The following is a 22,444-nucleotide window of genomic DNA, read 5'->3' on the forward strand; positions in this document are numbered from 1 at the left end:
CCAGCTCCCAGGTCCTAGGGATAGCCTGACAGTGTCTGGTTCACTGCAATATGACAGGGAGATATATCACTTCACCTCCAATCAACCAGGTTCCCCTCATTCTTTCTGAGAAGTGTCTGCTCTCCAAATATTTGAGCAACACCAGTTGAAAAGAATTAAACAAGAACCCCCTTATCTTCCACTTAACCACGAATGAGAATAAAGTTAAACAAAGAAAGAGCTAAGATAAAAATCAAACATCTGCACTGGCAAATATTTAAACTCTGTTTGAATGTTGAGGAAAGGGGTAAGAGTAGGAACACTTCAAAAAGGACCTATCACATTTATAAAGTAAATGATACTCAAATCCCCCCAACCAAGTTTACTTATTCAAACACCTAAATTAATGGATAAACTGAAAAGCTGTCAAATAACGTGTAATCATGTTCCGAGAAATGGTTTTTCCTTCCATCTCTGCAGAGATTGGAGTGATAAGTCACATTCTTTTTGTTCTTATCAGTAATAAGGATTAGACCTTTGGGCTTCGGCAACTCAGCCAGTCTGGAAACAAGGGATTTCAAATACCTTTGGAAGGTAAGGTTTTTGGAGCAATAAAGAACCTTCCTCACTATGAAAGTTCAAGTATCATAAAATCAATAATGGTATTTCTTTTTTCATTTCCACACACAACAGTTCATTGAGAGGAGGCCCGCTGTGATCTTGTGTCTTACTTTTAGATTCCAAGTGACAGTATTATCAAGTCACTTTCTCATACAAGTTTGGAGAATTACACAGGTGACATTTAGGGGAACTGGAAGTGGCCATAACCACATCAAACATGATTTTCCAGATTGGGGCAGGAGTACATGAGGACGATGAGAGAGAGATCTGGAAAAACAGGAGGGAGCAGGCAAATGACAGAGGCGTGGTGGGATTCCTCTGTGCTGTTCCCCAGCCCTTGTCTACCCTGCCATTTGACCGCTTCTAAGGAGCTAACATATTTCCCTGTGCTACATTTATCCGTAGGGCTAGCCCAGAGTCTTCCTGTGAAGAATTAGTTAAGTATATGTCCACTGAAAGAACACATGCAGAAAATCTAAGAGACAGGCTTCTCAAAACTAGAGACCAGAGAATGTAAATTGTGTTTTCTCCTCACACATACACTGAGTAGTTAGTAAACAGCAGACACCTCTGAGTGGCATGACACAGAGATCAAAGCACAGAGAAACTCCATCAGGGTCAGCCAGTGACCTTGGAGGCGAGCTGGCTCTACTCTCAGGTACAGACGCATGGGAGAGCGAGTCACCAGTCTGAATCTCCCTGTTCTGTCAAAGGAAATATGAAACACATAATGTGAAACGCTTATGGCTAATGTGTCCTCGAAAGGTATTACTGAGCCAGCAATAAAAACACGATAAAGGTATGAATGTGAGGACATATGTGCACCTCACCCTATCAGACAAGTCCATAGAAAGAGATCACAGACAGTGGTTTTTAAATCTTGGCCTTCTTTGGAAACACTTTGATATCTTTGCACAATAAAATACAAAAAAGCTCAAGGGAAGTTTTTGGCCCTCTGCTATGACAGGGTCTATCTATTTCTTAAAGCTGGCTTAGTCTACTTGCTGGTTTCTTTTAGAGGCAAGATTTTTTTAAAAAGAAAGAAAGAAAAGAAAATCACAGGACTAGCTCTTCCCTAAAATCCATGAAAAGCAGCTGGTGAATTTCAGTATTCAAAGCTGTATGGCAGGTCTTCTGTCCTTCCTTCAGTGAAGGTCACACAAGGAAAATCCAGAAAGCAGGAAGCAGGACTGTCAGCAGGCAGATGCTCAGTGTCTCAGCAGTCATCCTGCAGGTTCAGATCTCTCTCTCTTTCTCTCTCTCCCCCTCCATAAATCACTGCAGAAATAGGTTTAAAATTGAGAAAACAAACTCACCAGACTAGGAGGGCCTTCTATTCAGTCACCTTAGAAACTGCAGAGGGTCTTACAATAGCCTTAAGTGAAATGCTAAGAAAGCACACATAGTTCAGCATTTCATTTGGCAGATAAGCCATTCCCATTTTACCACTGGCCACACTATTTTATCATTAAAAGGAAAAATTGATTTGGAAGCAGCAGACCCAGATCCCTGTTCTTGCTCCGCGGAGCCCCGATGCAAAATCTTGAAGCTGCTCCCTCATCTGCAAAATGTAGGACGTGAGGGGGTGCACACCAACCTCACCAGTGCGTTGAGAAGATTACATGAAGAATGCAAGTAAAATAATGTTTACAAAAAGTAGAAGGCTAAGAAAGTATTTTACTAAAGTATAAACATATGTAACTCTTTTACATAAATTAAATAACATAACGAAGTACGCTTTCTGAAATGTAAAGCATTCTGCAAAATCTTGGATGAATTTTGAGCTCAACTCAAGTCTCTCTGGCACCAATATCCACAAAGACTGGAACATTTCACCCGCCTGTAGGTAATAATGATTCTTAAAGGGACTGGAGATAAATATTTAAGATAAGGCAGGGAGATGACTTGAAAGACCAAGTCTTGCCAGTCTTGCCAGAAGAGTACTTTCAGGGCAAAAACACAAAACACAGCATCCTGGGGGGAAAGAACAGGACATGCCATAAAGTGAAACTCAGCTGTCAAGGACCATGCTTGTCACATTATTTGACCTTGTGACTCTGAGAGAACAAAAGAACAGGAGTCATACAGCAAAGTACCTGGCTAAGAGGCACTGTTTTATTTTTCACCAGAACAGATATAATTATACAATGTATATAGAGTTAAACAGTTTACATCCTTTTTTTCATGTGTACTACTTTACCACAAGGCTGGGGGGAAACCAGGAGTTGTCCATGTGGGCTAGCTGTTATACGTGGAAACTTCATTTTGTACAAAACTCAGATGTGCATATTAAAACTATACATTTCAATGCTGCCCTTTCTCCTGAACTGCTGTGCATATAACATAGCCCGTGCATATAACATAGCCCTGGGAGTGAAATTTATTGTGAGATAAAGAAACGATGCTATAGTGTAATCTCAATTACTTGGCAAACACCTCCCAAGAATGATCTATGTACAATCCCAAATCAAAATCACCATGTTCATGCTGAATTCATCACCTTTAGGATCTTCTTTTGCTCTTATCTGTGTCTTTTAGTTAGTAGATTCCTATCCTCCGAGATGCTCAATGTAAAATTTAGAGCCATTTTAAAAATCTTCCTCCCCACTTAAATCTCAAAAAAAATCTAGGTGGCAGATTCCATCCTTTCTACCACTGCCTATGGCTTACATTTTGTATGAGCTGCCACCACCTTGGATGTCTTCTGCTTTCCTGTAATCCTTTCCTGCCACATCACTCCTTTTTTCCTGAATTATTAGGATGGCCCAGCTTGGCATGCAACTGGCCTCTTCACCACAATTTATCCTTCATTTGCCAACTAATTAATTTGTTCAAGTTACAAACCTTACCACAGCCTTTCCTGCCTTTAAAACTTAACAGTTTCTAGAGGGAAACTGGACAAGCAGACAGAGGCCTCTCAGTCAGCCATAGTGCACCTCTCATTTGCCGCCCCAGCTGTGCCTTTCACCTCACTCTACTCCATGCTTTATGGACGCCTGCTGCTTTCTGGTCTGACACATCCTTTCCAGATCTGTCTGCAGAAATTCTACTCTTCAGGGCGCCAACTACTATTTCATCAAGCCCCAGTGCTCAGAGGTCTCTGTTGCAACTGATCTCCTCAAAAAGAATATTTGCATTTCTTTTACAACACAGGACATAGTCTGCCATAGGTATTTGGAAATGTCATGCTTTTAAGTTCATATACTATAGAATCAACCATTACTCTTATAAGTATTCATGCCCACTATTATTACTGATTAAGTCTAATGGGCAACTGAGATAACTAAGAGAACATTAACTCATGTTTCCTGTCAGCTTATACTGATGGAATAATGCTCAGATGAAAACTACTGTTAGGAGTGAGTGTGAAAGTTTTCAAATTTCTGCTTAAAGGGAAAGCAGATCAGTAAGTCTCACATCTTCACCACCAGTACTTCAAAACTAAAGACAAAATCAGGTTTGCAACCACAAACTAACTCCTTTGACAAATATTTACTAAGGACCTATTCAAGCAATGTGTAGAACACAAAGCTAAATCTGTCAGGGTCTCTGAACTCCAGTGTAACTAAGGAGAAAGATGAGAGGGCACACAGAGTGCAAACATGCCTTAGAAGCTGGTGTGAACCACTCAAGAGTGACCAAGGTTCAACCTCAGCCACTGATTCCTCCCCATTCCAACACCCAAGACAGTGAGTGCCAACGGCCAAGTTCATGGAGGTCTTGTCCTTGTCTACATAAATGAAATCAGAGTTGGTGTTCTAGTGGTTACAAGTTGATGGGAAAATGCCCTTATCTGATGTTTTATCATTCCATCCCTTTTCTTAAAATCTTTAAATTCTTTCATTCATGCAACCAATCTTTACTGTCTACAATGTGTCAGATAATGAAGACAGAGAAGTAAGAAGCATAAGTCTCCTCAATAAAATCCCAATTCTTCAGCCTAGGATTTGAGGTTCTCTATGATCTGACACTTGTCCAACTTCTCAGCTGCCTCTTCCCTCAATAGCTCCAAATTCCCAATGTACTCTTTAGTGTTCCTAACCATCTCTAGCCATGGAGTTATCTTCACATTCATTTTTCTTTCTGCCTTCACTTCCCCACGTTAAAACCCCCTTTCTACTTCAGTACCAGCTGAAGTGCTTCTTTTGTAAACCATTTCACACACCTTTTTTTTTAATAGGAATGCATGAATAAATGATTTAACCTCTGTTGCCCCTGCTGCAAAAGATCATCTCCTCCCCCCACCCCCATAAGCTTCAAAAAGATGAAAATGAATTTCTCAGTTTAAAATTTACAAGTTTGAGTAGAAAAGTTGCTTATAATGGTGAATGCCTCCAGTTTAAAAAAAAAAACAACACCTAAAAAGGTTGAAATTAGAGAACCTTGAAAGAATATTGTTAAATCTGTAATACAGCATTTAAACTGCTTATTTTATAGTTGAGGAAACTGAAGACTAAAGTTAAGTAAACTTTCTAATTTCAGAGTAAAGTGTCAGAGCAGAGGCCCATCCAGCCTGAGAAATCTATGACTATGATATAATCTGCATCACAACTGACTTAAATGAAAAGGGCGCCGGTCTTAACCATGTAAGACATTTCTTTCCGACAATGGTAGAGTGTGAAGTGATTTTAAAAATAAAATTAACAATTTTTTTGATGCTTGTCTTCTCTTAAAAATGAAAGAAAGCTCATGTTTGAGTTTAATTAATGCAATTAAAAATTTTTAAAAAAAGCTAATAAATCCCTAAAAAATCCTGAAGAGCCTAGTACATGAAGCTGAACATTATGAGTCAGCAAGTTAATCTTCCAAGTTCATATGCTTAAAGGACTTGAAATGTGAATACAGAAGTCTGCAAAACATCTAAATCACACCACAAAATAAACAACAAATTTGCATGGCAAAAAGTCAAATGCCTACACTCCTTTCCAGGTAGCTTATTAACATGAGCACTAACTTTTTAAAGAGAAGCAGTGAGGCAGAACACAGTACAAAGTTTGTGGCATGATCTGGCATCCTCCAGTCTAAATATAAGTATTAATAAAAATTTAACTCCAGTGTTCGGTTTTGCAGTCCAATTTTCTATGCTTTCTTTTAAAAAGTATAACATCAATGTTATGTGTCTGAGCCATGATTCTGAGAAATTTGATCAACTATTCTGGGTGTTTCTGTGAAGGAATTTTTGAGATGAAATCAACATTTAAATCAGTGGGCTGGTGGGTTGGGCCTCACTTAATGAGCTGAAAGCCCCAATAAAAGATCGACCTTTCCCAGCAAGAAGGAACTGTGCAGGCAGATTGGAACTACAATTCTTCCCTGGGATTCCAGCTTGCTGGGCTACCCTGTGGACTTTGGACTTGCATCTCCACAATCATGTGAGCCGGTTCCTTAAAATAAATCACTCTCTCTCTTCCACATTTCCCATTGGTTCTGTTTCTCTGGAGAGTCCTGACTAATGCAAAGGGTTATAACAGCGGTTGTTCATGAGAACTGTAATCAGCAGTCTGTGTTCTTGCATCAGGACCCATGCTAGTTGCTTTGTCTGTAACACAATACCCTGAAGAGGCTGAGTGATACAAGATCTGACTTCTGAAATCATATCCTTCTAGTGGATGCCAGCAGGGGAGGCATTAAATTTGGGTTCTCAGGAAATGAGAGGAGTCCTATCTGCCTTCCCCAGTGACTACATCCATCTCAATGGATGCCCCAACTTAAAGAGTGCCTTGTAAAATAGCAGGGATCCACTTTGACATCAGTTTCAGGAGTTTCTTCATTTGTTGAAATTGCTAAAGCTTTTAAAGTCTCCCCTGATGGGTATAAGAGAATTAGCTACAGAGCTGAAGTCTCCCAACTCCAGGTGGCTGGCTTCAGAGAGCTTGGAAACCGATTGCTTACTTACTCCAGTGCCATCAGAATCACTCACTCACCTCAGACCTTGCCTGGACATCTTCATGCCAGTTTCCACAGTGATAGCCAATTAACAAAAATGATAACACTGAACCCCACTTGGATGGACACAAAAACAAATAAAAAGTCAAGCCCATTTCCCAGGATTTCTTTTTGAGTTTACCCTCTGCAATGTTTCCTTCTTCTTAAACAGAGACATTAAAAAAAAAAAAAAAAAAAAAAGACATCAGGCAGGAACTTCTACAGAAGAAATTGGGGAAAGGAGGAGAGAAATGAATTAAGAGATGTGGAAGATAAAATTATTGACTGGTTTATGTAAAAGCCAAGGGTTAACAGGGCCTGCTGATGAAACAATAGCTTTCAGATAGCACAGTACAACCCCATCTCTGTGGCAAGCCAGGTTCAGGGATGGGTATTATCAGTGTTGTGCATAAAGGAGCTATAATCTTTAAACTTGACAGAATGAGAATGCGTGTTTTAAAGATGGCATCACAGGAAATGTCTATTGATAAAGCATCTTCTTAAGTCAAATTTATTAACATTCTATGGTCTTTTTAGATCAAGAGTTGCAAATTCACATGCTAATGTGGGCCAACAAGGTTGTGAAAGTCAGGGCACTGGGTTGGGTAGAATAGCACTGGTGGGCCCTATGGTGACCAGGAGACTGTATGGCCCTTCTTCCAAGGAGAGCTGCTCTTCACAAAAAGTGTTGCCAATTGGGCAGATCCTCTAGTTTTAAAAGACAGAAATTTGTATTTTTAAAAAGTATAATCTCCTAAAGTTTAGATGTTGGCAACAGATTTAAAAAGTTAAAAATTTAAGAACCTATCATACCTTCAACAAACATTGATGGATTGCCTAATCACCATGCAGAGCCCTGTATAAAAAATGAACTTCCAGAGTTCCTGAGTAAGAATTTTAAAAGAATTGACCTATCTGAGAGGGGAGGTATCAAATTCGCGTAAAAACTTAATTTTCTGCTGTTTTTCAGATTCTGTTGTCATCATACAACCCTCAGGGTTTAAACTTCTGCAGAATACTCTTAAAGCGCCTCTCTCTTCAAAACTGGGCATTTAATGTTTTTAAGATATGCATTATGAAGTCTTAAGTGAGGAAAATCAAATATGCATTAAACAGTATAAAAATTATATTCTATGCTTAAAGACAAAGGTGAAAATTAGTCACTGGCTAAAATTACTTATAAAAATATTGTCCTTGTATTACCTCATCTTTAGTCCATCTGGAAAAGAAGCAAGGTCAACAGACCACATACACTTAACATATTAGTGAAAAAGAGCTAGAGAACCATAGGGCCAGTGCTGAATTTTCAAGAATGTTTACAGGACCAAGATATTTAAGAATGGATGAGATCCCTATAATACATATGCACATGGCCAGATATAAAGCACAGATATAAAGAGTTTGCTTTACAGGACCATGATCTTATAGTTTGGGAGGTCTTTAACAACAATCTTGAATCTATCTTTCAAAAACTTGAGTAATTACCGTATCTATAACCTTCAAAATTTTGGCCACATTCAAGACATTTTCTTTTTTCTTTTTTAAAGATTTATTTATTTATTTATTTATTTATTCATACAAACAAGGTACAGTCAGAAGCGCAGGAGGGTGAGAGAATTCACCAGAGCCAGAGCGGGGAGCAGAGCAAGCAGAAGGACTGAAGTACACTGCTCAGGGGAGCAGTGGGCGGCAGGAGAGGTCTGCGCGCCATGTGGGACCCTCCTCCGGTGGCCGGGGAGCAGCCGGGGATCAAACCGGCGCTGCGTAGGCTGCGGGCAGCTTCGGAACCCAGCGCTCAACCGCTGCGCCACCGGGGAGGCCCAAGACATTTCATTTAAGCTAACTCACTTTTAGATTTAGGTATATTTATTTTAATAAGAAACCTTGTTATTACCATAACAGAAAAAAACTCACAGTATCTTTTAATGTAGAGAATAATATTGGATACACATTATATCTATGGATAATAATGGACTGGAACAAAAGCAGCTAAGGATTTTTAACCTGCTTTACCCTAATAAATTATTCTTAACTCTATTTTAAAATATTCTTTTAAAAGGTGAGTGTCTTATAGTCTTAGAAAGTGTTCTTGTTTAGCCAGTGGCTAGAAAAGTATCATCTCAGACTTCACACCAAAAATTCCTACATACATTTCCTTGAAAAGTGAGTTCAATTCAGGGTCTTCTGGTGGCGCAGGCAGTTGAGCACCACACTGTGAAGCTGTCTGCAGGTTCTGCACTGTACCTGGCCGGCAGGCGAGAATCCCAGACAGCAAAGCAGACCTCTCCTGTCTTGCCTGTTGCTCCCCTCAGCAATGTATTTCTTCAGTCTGCCCATTCTTGTCCCTGCACTGTCTCTGGTGAATCCTCTCACCCTCCCGTGCATCTGGCCTGTACTCCGGTTCTTGTATTAAAATAAAAAGTGAGTTGAATTCAAAGCTGAGAAGACTAGTCAAAGAGTAAGGTAGTTGTCACCTCACACCACGCACAAAAACCAACTCAAAATGTATTAAAGAACTAGACATAAGACCTGAAACCATAAAATATATAGAAGGAAATAGAGGCGAAACACTACATGACATACACCTCAGCGAAATCTTTAAAGACACATCACCCAAAACAGTGATAGTGAAGGAAAAGATAAACAGCTGGGACTACATTAAAATTAAAGAGCTTCTATACAGCAAAAGAGACAGTAACGAAACAAAGAGACACCCCACTGACTGGGAGAAAATTTTTGCACACAACACTAATGATAAGGAACTGATCACAAAAATCTACAAAGAGCTGATGAGACTCAACAAAAACCCAGTCAAAAATGGGCAGAAGATGGCCTCCCCTGGTGGCGCAGTGGTTGAGCGCTGGGCTGCGAAGCTGCCCGCAGCCTCTGCAGCGCCGGTTCAATCCCCAGCCACCAGCGAGGGTCCCACATGGCACGATACCTCTCCTGCCATGCCTGCTGCTCCCCTCAGCAGTGTATTTCGTCAGTCTGCCTGATCTGGTCCCTGCTCTGTCTCTGGTGAATTCTCTCACCCTCCCGTGCTTCTGACTGTACCCAGTGCCTGAATAAATAAATCTTAAAAAAAAAAAAAAAGGTCAGTAGAGCTAAAAAGAAACTTCTCCAAAGAGGAAATGCAAATGGCCAACAGGCATATGAAAAAAAGTTCAGCATCACTTGTAATCAGGGAAATGCAAATCAAAACTACAATGAGATACCATCTTACACCAGTGAGAATGGCACATATTAAAAAAACTAGCAACAACAAATGTTGAAGAGGATGTGGAGAAAAAGGAACTCTCCTGCACTGCTGGTAGAAGTGCAAACTGGTCCAATCACTATGGAGAGCTGTGTGGAGGTTCCTCAATCTGCTAAAAATGGAGCTTCCATTTAATCCAGCGATTCCACTCCTAGGTATTTACCCAAAGGATACAAAAACATTAATTCAAAAGGGCACCTGCACCCCTATGTTTATTGCAGCACTATTTACAATAGCTAAGCTATGGAAACAACCCAAATGCCCAAAAACAGATGACTGGATCAAGAAGATATGGTACTCGGGCCTCCCCGGTGGCGCAGCGGTTGAGCGCTGGGTTGCGAAGCTGCCCACCACCTTCGCCGCGCCGGTTCAATCCCCTGCTGCTCCCCTGCCACTGGCAGAGGGTCCCACATGGTGCACAGACCTCTCCTGCCGCCCGCTGCTCCCCTCAGCAGTGTACTTCGGTCCTTCTGCCTGCTCTGCTCCCCGCTCTGGTGAATTCTCTCACCCTCCTGCACTTCTGACTGTACCCAGTGCATGTATAAATAAACAAACAAGCAAATAAATAAATAAAAATACATGCCTCTTAAAAAAAAAAAAGAAGATATGGTACATATACACAATGGAATATTACTCAGCAATCAAAAAAGATAGACTCATGCCATTTGCAGCAACATGGATGGAGCTAGAAGGGATTATGCTCAGCGAAATAAACCAGAAAGAAAAATATACCGGATGGTCTCACTCACGGCAGGAATTTAGAAAACCTAAATAAGGGACCAGGAAAAAAAGACTAATTATAATAAAGTAAAAATCAAAACCAGTAAGCAACTATAAACCAGAGACATACCACAGGAGGGAGAGGCGGGAGCAGGATCAAACTGAGGGTGGTGGGAATTTTACGGGGACTATAACCAAGATGAAAACACATATATTATACAAAAATGAAAAATGATGTAAAAAAATATATATAAAGAGTAAGGTAGCTGTCACTTACTACTTCCTGCTGCAAACAGGTGCAGTTAGGTAATTGTGTAATATGCCACAAGAAAGAACCTGTTTTTTGCTCATCTTTACATCTCTCATTACTCAGCTTTATAGTCTGAACTGCCCGGGTTTTACAAGATTCACCCCAAATGATAGTTCTCAGCACTGTCAATTATTCCTAGTGAGGAGAGAAGAGTGCATGCCAGCTCCACAGAGTCTCCATTCAACATTCAATGTCTAGTCCAAGCTCTGAAGAAGGAACAGCCTCTCATACTCATTTGCTTACTAGCATGTATCCATCTAGTAGCACCATTAAGATCTCCTGAATGTTAAACCAAACTAAATGAGGAATTCCTGAAGGGCAGAATCTATACCTTACGTTTTATGGTAGTCACCAAAACATAGGCCTCTTGGTTTTGCCAAGTATGGGAATAGCCTGAATCTCAGAGCTCAACCCTTATCTCAGCAGAATTAAAATGGAAATCACTGTCTTAAACCCAAACATTTTCATTTTAGTTCTTCCAAACCTAACTGTGTGCCTGTGTGCAAATGTGGATGGTGTTTTCACAATCAGCAAATACTCTAATCAGCACCACTGCATCTTATCTTACTTCTGTGGATATGATACAATTTCCTGCACTAATCCCCTATTGTTAGAGATTTAGGGTATTTAAACGTCTCTATTCTAAATGGTACAACAATGACTTTCCTGTTATTTTCTTGTGATATTTCTCCAAATGACCAGATGGAGTAAGAGACATAATTTATACAATTTTTTTGTGATGCCAACCATAGGGTATATTTCTGTTCTTGGAGGAACCTCAGCACCTCTCTGCTGTTGTCACAGTTTGCCGTATTAATTAAGTTCAGTATTGACTTCCATCCTTAAAGCTACTTGAAAACAGACATCCATTTACTCACTCCCATATTCAAATCAATTCAGTTTCCAACAATAGTGATAAACAGAAGGGCTAGATGCTAGGGTAAAAATGGATGGGGTGTATTACCTGCCCAGAACAGCAGGGGAAGTAGACTCACCACCAACACCAAGAGATATATTGAGTTCTACATTGTAATAGAGGCATGTGAAACGTATTATGGGAGCAAATACAATGGAACAATGAATTCTTCTAGGGGATAGGGAAATAAGGAGAGAAAAATAAGAAGTAACAGGAAGCTATGGAGAGAGGTAAATTGCTGAGTGTCTTCTTGAAGCATTATTAGAAATTTATCAGGTAGGCATGTAATAGGACAGACATTAGGGTAGATTGATCAGTAATCACCAGTCATCCAAGGTTTTGCATTTATCCAGAGTAGTATTGATGCACTACTGATATTTTGAACAAGACAATTCTTTGTTTTGAGGGGCTATTCCATGTATTACATAATGTGGAGTAACAACCATGTCTCTACTCATTATATGTCTTTAGCAACTGTCCTTACCTTCTGATTGTGAAAACCCAAAATATTTCCAAACATTTCCAAATGTCCTTTGTACACTTTAGATGAAATTTAGTCAAGAAATAGGATGGGCTTCTTTTGGCCATGGGCAGGGTAAGTCAGAGAGAAAGGCTTACTTTAATGTCACAGACTGAGAAGTAAAAAGACTTGAGGCTGCCATGCTACCTATGCAGCCCACCATGAAATGATAAGAAGTAAAAATTGCTTGTGGAAGCAAAACAGCATTTAACCACCAAAAACAAAACAAAATAAAACTATGCTGCCTCTATCTCCTTGCATAATCTCAGGAGTATTTACTGTACGAAAGAAGGAGTAAAGCATACTATTTGTGGTAACTTTTACACCCATAATTTTTAAAGTATGTTAACACATTTTACTTATTCTAAATAATCCTAGAAAATTGGTATAATAAAGATTATTCACTGAGAGAAAAGTGCACATAAAAACAGACATTAAGTAACTTGATAAGGTCAGGGAGTTTGAAGTTCTCTGTGGGGGAGGGTGTGGAGTGGGGGGGCAGTCAAGACAGAGGAGGGAAGAGCACAAGGGACTATGGTGATTGTTCAATGGTGAGGCCATGATGAGAGATTTATGGGGATTACACCTGAAGGGAGAAATCAAATGTTGTACAAAAATGAGCAATGATGTATGAAAATTAGAAATAATTAAACAAAATACATTAAAAAAGTGAAGTTCTCTGTATGCCCAGGTATTTTTCTCCTACAATTTCCAGCATCACATGGCTCTGTATCACTAGCCAATAAATTAAAAATCCTTGATCATACAGCTACTAATTCTGCTTCAATAGTATCTGAAATGGTATTTTCCTAAATAGTTTCAAAGGCAGTAACTACACTAAAGTAAGAAGTGGAGAGTTTTGCTAATTTTATAAAAGATAAAAAAATTCCCTTAAATTAAGTAAATTACCAGAATCAGTGAGACTTATGGTATTCATACCTTATTGGTTGCACATGACAAAAGTCAATTTTCTAGACTTAGTCAACTCTGTATTCAAACATTTGGTACTTCTGAATCTGAACCCCGGTATGACAAAAAAGTGAGCAGGGATGGTCCAGGAATTTCTTACATATAGAATAATATGATCATGCATCTTTAAATATCACATGTTAAAAAAGACTGCCAACAAGTATTAGAGAGGGTGCAGAGAAAAAGGAACCTATTACATTATTGATGGTTGTCTAAACTGGTGCAACCATTATGGAAAGCAATTTGGATTTACCTTAAAGAAACTACAAATGGACATATCATATGATCCAGCAAGCCCACTCTCGGGTATATATCCAAAGAAAATTAAATCATCAGCACAAAAACCCATATATCCACCATGTTCATAGCAGCATTACTGACAACAGTTAGGACATGGAAGCAGCCTAAGTGTCCAGTGACAGGTGACTGACTAGTCAAGAAGATGTGATATATTCACAACATGGAGCACTACACAGACATAAGAAAGAATGAAATGCAACCATTTTCAACAAAATGAGAGAGTTTGAAAAGAGAACTATATTTTATTAAAGCGATTCAGAATGATTAAAAAAGAATACTGGCTGTTTACACAGCAGACAATTAGATAATGCAAAACACTTTTTTAAAAAGGGGGGGTCTCCCTGGTGGTGCAAGGGTTTAAGTCTCAGTACAATGAAGCTATAGGCAGCCACTGCTGCATGAGTTCGATCTCCCACTGGCCAGTGAGCTAACACACAAGGCACAGCAGACCTCTTCTGTCTTGCCCACTGCTCCTCTCAGCAGTGCATTTCAGTCAATCTGCCTGTTTTGCTCCCCACTTTGTCTCTGGTGAATCCTCTCACCAGCCCTCCCCGCACCTCTAGCCAACACCCCAGTTCTTGTATGCATAAATAAATAAAATAAATGTAAAAAACAAACAAAACAAAACAGTGGACATCAATATACACCACAAGGAGTCTGAGGTTAAGGAGGAGGGGAGAGAGAAAAGGACAAGAGACTATATGTGGATGGTGGTAGTGAACAAAAGAAATACCACTTATATCTGTGAAGGTAAAGGGCTCATTTAAGAAAGAAATAATATACTTTATAATAAACAAAGAGATACACTGATTACCAATGGAAAGAATTTCAATTCCTGGTTTAAACAATAACAAAAAAATGTTAAGTCTTACTCCATCATAGAAGGTGGGATTGTGCAGCAGTCTTGTATTGCAGTTAGGGGAGAGGTCAAGTGGGCCGTGTAGGAAGCTTCTACTACTTGCTTGTTCCGGTTGACCACATCCAAGTAACGGTTGAACTTCTCTCGGATTTTTTTGGCTAGCTGTAGGACAGCAGTGAACAAAATAAATCAAAAGCTCAAGACAATAACCCACACTATATTTTTCAGTAAGTTAATTAATTTGTGGCACATTGAACTTCAGGTAAAACAAACAACACACATCAAGTCTTACTCCACTATAAGATTTGAAGTAAAAATTACAGAATGCCTAGATGTTGTGAAAGGATACTCAAACACTAAATTAATCTTCTGTCTTATAAGATAACAATGCATTACATGTTCAAATAGAACAATATTGATCCGTAAAATACCTCACTGGAGAAAGGAGAAAAGCATATTGATATTATTGTCAGCAAGACCATCGGCATTTGTTGTCACAAAGCAATAGCTGTGATAGGAAGAAAAAAAACCCCACCAACCCAAGGTTCTGGATTTTCAGGGGGAAATTCAGGAGGGGAAATGACATTCAGTATCTCCTGCTGCACAACTCCAGGGGGCACCATTCCATTTTCCATATGAATGGCAATTCCCTGGAACTATAGCTATATAAAACAAAATACATAGTTAGAAATATACTCATGTTTGGGTCTGTTACATGTTTCAGATGAATAAATGTCTCTCTTAACTGCTGTGAGCAGAACACTTCATCATAATTTACTTTCATGTGGGAATAACAAGAGCAAATTGATAAGCATACTGCTTTTTCCTCCATTGTTCCCATCAAATATCACCGCTTAATTACAGATCTCCAAGGAAAACAGTGTTGTTTTTCTTCCCCTTAAACAAAATGTTGCCCAAATGAAATGACTGATAGAATTATAGCTAATTGGTTTTGTAGAACTATTCATTACTAGCACACTGGAGGAGAACTAATCATCTCCTTTGGGTTATGCATCTCATACAATCCAATAGCTTACAGGCTGAGAACATGAAGCCAAAACAGAATGTCTTCATTTGTTATTTTCAAGACAATTTTAAAATTTGATTTTGTTCCAGTGATATTCAGAAACATCAGAGCTTGAATTTAATAACTCAGATTCTCAGCTAAATATTTCACAAACTATAAACTTTAGAGCAATTTCTGGACATAACAAGAGCATGAATGTAATGTTTCATTTAATGATAATGGCTTATCTAAATTCATTTTAGCATTCCTGTTAATTTAAAAAATTAACAAGTCCACCTGCAATTTCTACCATGGGTGACTTTGCACTCCAGGGCACATTGGACAAAGTTTGGAAACCATTTTGGCACAACTTGGTACAGAGTACTACTGACATCTAGCAGATGGAGACCATCATGCTGTTGAACACCTTAAGGGAGTGGGAAAAAAATCCAACAAACTTCATTATTTATAAATTTCTCTTTTGTTTTTTGTGTGAAAGATGTCATCATATATGCTGATTGTTTTTTATTTTTTTTAAGTTACATTTTATTTTTTTTAAGATTTATTTATTTATTTATACAAGCACTGGGTACAGTCAGAAGAAGCGCAGGAGGGTGAGAGGATTCACCAGAGCCAGAGCGGGGAACAGAACAGGCAGACTGATGAAATACACTGCTGAGGGGAGCAGCGGGCAGCAGGAGAGGTCTGGGTGCCACGTGGCCGGGGTCTCGACGGTGGCCGGGGATCGAACAGGCGCTGCAGAGGCTGCGGGAAGCTTCACAGCCCAGCGCTCAACTGCTGCACCACCAGGGGAAGCCCCTGATTATGTTTTTTAAATGTAGCTTCAATATAGGACTATTCACTTATCATCAGTAGATGATCTATAATTTTTAAACAGCATTTTGTGCTAAATAGACCAATGCTTGTCCCCTTAGTCTCCTAAATTTGATGAGTAGTTGAAGATGAGAGACAAACAGGTACCCTTAAAAAAACTAATGTTTTGTTTTCCTGATGGCCTGCTTGCCTTGCCTGTCCCCCCGTCCCCACCCCGTAATACACATATTACATTTTAATTTTACTATTTAATATCTGGTAATTTTGCTAGACCATATGCTCTGTAAGACCAGCTGCTATGTCTGTTTCTGTTCATCTCTGTATCTTCAGCACCTAGAACACTGCCTAGCATTGTACGCAGACCAAAAAAATTTAAATAATATTTGAAAGTATAAAAGTAAAGTAAAAGTAAAGATAAATTCATTCTGAAACTCATTAATCTTATCTTTTGGTCTAAGGATCAACAATTTCTTTAAAATCATGGAATACTTTCTAAAATATACAATAATATATTTTTCTGGAAACTATCAACAAGTTCTGCCTTCCTAGGGTCTAAGATAAGATAAATATCACTAATTTTCCACAAACAAGCAATCATTTCTGCCTTTCACATGTGTAAAAATGCACAAGTATACAATGTACAACATTATAAGTCCTACAGTTTTATTGAAATGCAGTTATTTGCTTATATGTTGTTTCCTGTGGTTTCTTTCATTATATGATGGCCAAATTAAATGGTAATAGAGACTGTATTGGCTGCTTTGATGTATTAGAATTCAAGTTCCTAGTATGTCTCAAGACAGAGCCATAATCCTAGCAGTTTTATAAAAACTATGCTGAATTCTTTTGCACTCCTTATTTTGAGATGGGGTCCATGTTCCTGCTTGCATAGCTGGGCTTACAATGGTCTCTACCAACAGAGAATAGGAAAGGTAACTCAACTCCCAAGGCTGTGCAGTTTCTAGATTTTGCTTGTCTCTCTTGGAATGCTCTCAGCCATCATGCTGTAAGAAGCCCAAGACACAGGAAGTGGCTATAGTTAAGTGCTTGGTTGGCAGCTCCAGCTGAGCAAGTCTTCAAGTTATCCCAGCACAGGCTCCGGATATGAGTTAAGAAGCCTCTAGTTAATTCCAGGCCCTAGTTCTCCCCCACCACCCACCCCAGCCATATAGCCCCAGGCATAGTGGAGCAGAGATAAGCTCTTCTTGCTGTGCCTGGAGTGAATTCCTGACTCACAACATCTATAGGATAAAGAAATAGTTGTTTATGCCACTCAGTTTGGGGTCGTTTGTTATGCAGCAACTAGTAACTAGAACACCCAGGGTAGGATCCCATCCTAAAATAAACATATCGAAGCTTAACAAAGCCTCTCAAGTCCAGGTCCAGATACTGCATCTAAATCACCAAACTCTCAAGATTGTAGCCTGTGGGTGAAAAACCTGCTGCCAAGAGATTTTAGTGTTCTTCAGAAAATTTAATAGCTACTGTGCAGTAGTTCTTACCATTATATTAGGCACAAAGACCCTACAGTCTAGATGCTGTCATTTTATATCAATGAGGTTAAGTGATTAGCCACAATCCACAAAATAAGTGAGAACCACTCACTTATTCATATCCAGGGCAGTTTTGTTTATAAGCCTGCATATTCACCTGCTCTAAGTTAGGGTGCTTCAGACAAACCAAACCTTAAAGAAGCTGCAGTGGTGGCATGAGCAACAGACACGACCTCTCACACAGGTTGAATAGTGGAACTCCTGGTAACATCATTGACCAAGACACAAAGAGCCCCTTGGCACTGTGCTAGTCTTAGAATTAAGTATAACTTGGCTGGGGTGACTGATATTGATGGGGGGAGGGGCGATATCTACCTTTAGTCTTCTGGGTAGGGTAGGGTGGGCCTCAAAGGGCCTCTTCATCTGTGGAGGCGGTAACTTGTATGCAAAGCCCAGACACACACGGCAATTGACAAAGGGGCTCAAATGCAAGTTCCTTCTATGAAGAGTCACAGCTCTTAATCAGAAACTCCGTCAGAAACACCACAATCTTTCATGCTGTGATATCTTACCTTGCCTTGTTAGGGAAAAAAATTGCTGACATTTGTTAAGTGCAAACTATGTGTGGGCCACTATTTTGAGCGCCTCACAAGCATCTATCAATTAAAAAAGCATATATCAATTCAACCCTTCAATCCATGAGAGGGCACACACATTCATTTCCCAAAAGTGAAGTGGACGCTTAAATAACCTGCTCAAGGTCACAAAGCCAGCAAGTAGTGGAGCTGGGATCCAAACCCAGTGGTAGCCTGACTTCAGAGTATAAGCTTCTCTCTGGGATACACAGGCCAAGAAGCTGCCTGCTCTCCCCACCTCGACCCCCCCCCCCCAATTCCTTTTAGAACTATTTTTAACAAGTGCTTTGAAACTCTTGGCTGAATACCATAATCCAGACAGTCTCATTACTTGATAATAATAAAATTTGTAAAAATTAGTATGATTTCATTTAGAATGTTTCATAATTCTTACGAAAATCAACTTCAAATATGTTTAGAATTGCTGACTCCTACCCACTGATACAAAAAAGGGATAGAGCCAAATTTGAGATAATGCATTCTCCAGCATCAATCTCTACTTATGATCACCTGCCTACTGGATGGGCTAAGTTACAATAAAAGAACTTAAATTATTCAAACTACTCCAAGAGGGTTGCTAGTTTGTCAGAACCTAGAAAGAGAACAGAATGGATGTACAATGACTCCTTTTCTTCTGGAAGTGAATTTCAGAGTTCAGTCTTTCGCTCTGAATTTTCATCTGAATTAATTTATCTGTCCTCGTAAGATAGTATGACAAAATCCTACTGCCCATTTTACAAGTGAAAAAACTGAGGCAGACAGAGTTTCAGGATCTCTTGACTCCCAGGGGATGCTCTGGCCTCCCTTGACCCTGCTGCTTGAGATGACCTTCCTGGGCCCTTCTGACAAGGAATGTGATAGAGACTCTCTTTGGAAACCTCAACTCATGCTCTGCTGCGGGATATTTTTTTTCTTTCTGACTCAAAAGCAATCTCTTTTAGCATGCCAACCAAATCCAGGTTGCTCAGCAAGCATAACAGAATCTATTATAGCAAAGATAGCCCACAGAGAGATTAAATCTAAATGTATCCGTTCAACTGAAGAGGACTGGCTACCAACATGGAACCTTCCAAGAGGCCAGACAGTTCTGGGTCTATATCCTGCCATGATCCCTGCAGACAGGAGAAAACAAAGGACATTCTCAACAAAAAGCTACAGGTGGACCCACAATCCTCCTCAGTGTAATTAAAAACATTTTTCTTTCCACAGTTCAGCTTTCATCTTTTATCCTTCTTTATCCTTTCCCCTTCATCCCCTAAGGGGTTCCTGAATGCTGATGAGACAAGGGGCTAAAACCATCTTGTCATCTTTTGGGTCAATTCTTTGGCTAGCCAACATCCAGCCATGGGTCAAATGATCAGTAGGTAGTGCACTGGTCCCCATGGGAACGGATTCTAATTTGTCATCATCTCCAGTGACAACGTTTCATCACAACATCAATGAATTTCTTTCTTGCTGAATTTCACTTCCCTTAATTTTCCCATAGACATTTCTGTCATTTGCATATTTCCCCAGAGCTCTTTTTTTAAAAAAGCTCTTTTTACCTTAGCTTTATACTTCTGAAAATTGGGGGGAGGGGTGGGCACACAGAAAAAGATAGTAGAAAACAAAAATGCAAAAGCATAGTACACATTTTATTTATGTCTGTCTCCTAAAAGGAAGGGCCAGCAGAGTGGTGAACATTAGGGAAAGCTTTATTTAAAATACAAAACAATGAAGCTGACAGGCACACACAGGAAAGGTACCCTAGGGGTCTGAAGATTCATAGCAAAATTCCTGTTGAATGCAGAAGAGTTTAACATTTGACATTCAAAAACCTTTGTGGTGTGATAAGAATTTAATAGTTATCTCTCCTTTCCTTCAATTCCAGCCTTATTACTCAAGAATAAATCTTTCATTTTCTAATCCAGTTGGAGGACTTGGTTATTTAAATGTAACAAGAAAATTATTTTAAGTATAGGCAAGCACAATTATTTAATCTGTGAACATCATTTCATTGCCAAGTTCATTCAGTAGAGAACACTGTTTCATGCTGCACACTGTACACAGCATGTAAGCAATCTTCTAAGTCTTCATTACTTTTATTGGTAATAGTTGTAATATCCCAGACAGACATACAACTCTCCCATTAACTGGCTGGGAAGTTGGACAAGTTCCTGTAGCTTTGGTTTTCTCAGAGTAAAATATCCCCTTTCAAGAGCTTGTTTTGATGTAGGAAACATGAATATATAAAATCCAGAAGTATAAGAAATCATTCTTATTGTAAGACCCCCGGTGCATGCAGCAGTGAAAGAGAAATAATGGGGGGGGTCTAAATTTTCCTATAATAGAGCTGCAAGTAAAGGCAAGTAAAGGGAGTGGAACTACCTGAATATCAACCATCTTACTTTTTTTTTTTTTTTTAAAGATTTGTTTATTTATTTATTTATACAAGCACTGGGTACAGTCAGAAGAGCAGGAGGGTGAGAGAATTCACCAGAGCCAGAGCAGAGAGCAGAACAGGCAGACTGACTAAGTACATTGCTGAGGGGAGCAGCGGGTGGCAGGAGAGATCTGCGCGCCATGTGGGACCCTCCTGTGGTGGAGAGATCTGCGTGCCATGTGGGACCCTCCTGTGGTGGCCGGGGAGCAGCCCGGGATAGAGCCGGGGAGCAGCCCGGGATAGAACCGGCGCTGTAGAGGCTGTGGGCAGCTTCGCAACCCAGCGCTCAACCGCTGTGCCACCGGGGAGGCCCCCATCTTACTTTCTTAACTGATCCTCATGCTTAGTCATACACAGGAAAGCTGGCACAGGGTCGAGGGAAAACAGCATTTTTTTTTCTTAGATTAACAGCAAAATGGTACAAAGGGCTTAAGCTTGGAGTCAAATAAATTTGAGTTAAACCCAGCTCTGCCACTTACTAAGCTAAAGGCAACCAGGCAAATTATTTCTCTACGTCAAAACTGGGAATAACAGCTGTTTCACAATGTTGCTCGAGAACTAAGAAGGAGGAGGTATGTAAAATGTCAAATGTTTTGTCAGTGCAAAAAAAAGCGGTGATGGTTATGTTTTGCTATTGTTACTGCAATTTACTACTGTAGTTGTTCTTGCTTGGAGGATTTCTGTACTCACTCGGGTACCCTGAAGAGAGGTCCCAAGTACAGATTCTCAGCAGCTGGAGCAGGGTCAGGATAGACGTGCTGACACTGGGTCTGACCTTGCTGGGGCTGTCAGTGCCTCTTCTACAGCATGGTGTTGTTTAGGTTCCATAACTACAGCCCCATCAGCTTGAAATTCTTCTGGGATCCCCTCTAATCTTAAGGATCTAATGATTTTACTCTCGAGTCACATTTTCCCATTTTCAAAGCGTTTTTATGCAACTTGTTTCATGTAGTCCTTTCAACAACCTTGAGAGGCAGGTAGAGTAGGTATTCTCTGTCCCATTTTTACAGTCAGGGAATCAAGGCCCAGGGGTGCATTCAAGCTCATGCTGAGTAAGTACAGAAAGCAAAGGGACCATTTCTTCTAATCCACGGGTCCATTCTCTTTCTGCTACAATCTTCCACATGCTGCAGAAAAATATGAGCCCACCCATATCAATTATCAAAATTCTACTCATTCTTCTGCTCCCAGCCCAGGTTTTGCCTCTTTGACACCTTCTTAAGACCCCATTTTTTTTTCCTTCCTATTGTTATTTCCTTATTAAGTGTCCCATTTTCCCCAACTAGTAAGTTAGTGTTTATTGACTACTTACTATGAGGCTGGGCACTTTGAAAGTACAACTTTATATGATGTCTTTTAATTCCCAAAACAACTCTTGGTAACTGCTATATGCTATTTTTTCTAGAGATGGTTGTAATTGGTTAACATGCCCAAGATCACTAAAGCTAATAAATGGAATAAATAACTCAAATTCATGCCCTTGAACCACTAAAGTATGAAATTTTACTTAATATTGCACCTAGCATCTAGCAGAAGCTTAAAACTATTCAGTACTATATCATTTGCCCTTCTACAACAGATCAGTATTGACCATATAGGAAAATTCTATTTGCAGATCTAGAAAAGGGCAGCTAATCTTTGAATATTGCTCATATCTGCTTCAAGGTAATCAGAAACTC

The 22,444-nt window shown here is 39.7% G+C and overlaps 1 protein-coding gene across 1 annotated transcript in view; it reads right to left on the minus strand.

The window, feature by feature from the left end:
• CACHD1 (cache domain containing 1) overlaps positions 1–22,444 on the minus strand; it is a gene marked incomplete at both ends in the record, with an annotated part of 197,494 nt that overhangs the window by 77,749 nt on the left and 97,301 nt on the right. The window contains 1 exon segment of the mRNA XM_084242212.1: positions 14,389–14,537. Coding sequence (XP_084098338.1) covers positions 14,389–14,537 — 149 coding nt within the window.

Source organism: Talpa europaea (assembly GCF_964194135.1).
Source record: "Talpa europaea genome assembly, chromosome: 9".
Classification (NCBI taxonomy): domain Eukaryota; kingdom Metazoa; phylum Chordata; class Mammalia; order Eulipotyphla; family Talpidae; genus Talpa; species Talpa europaea.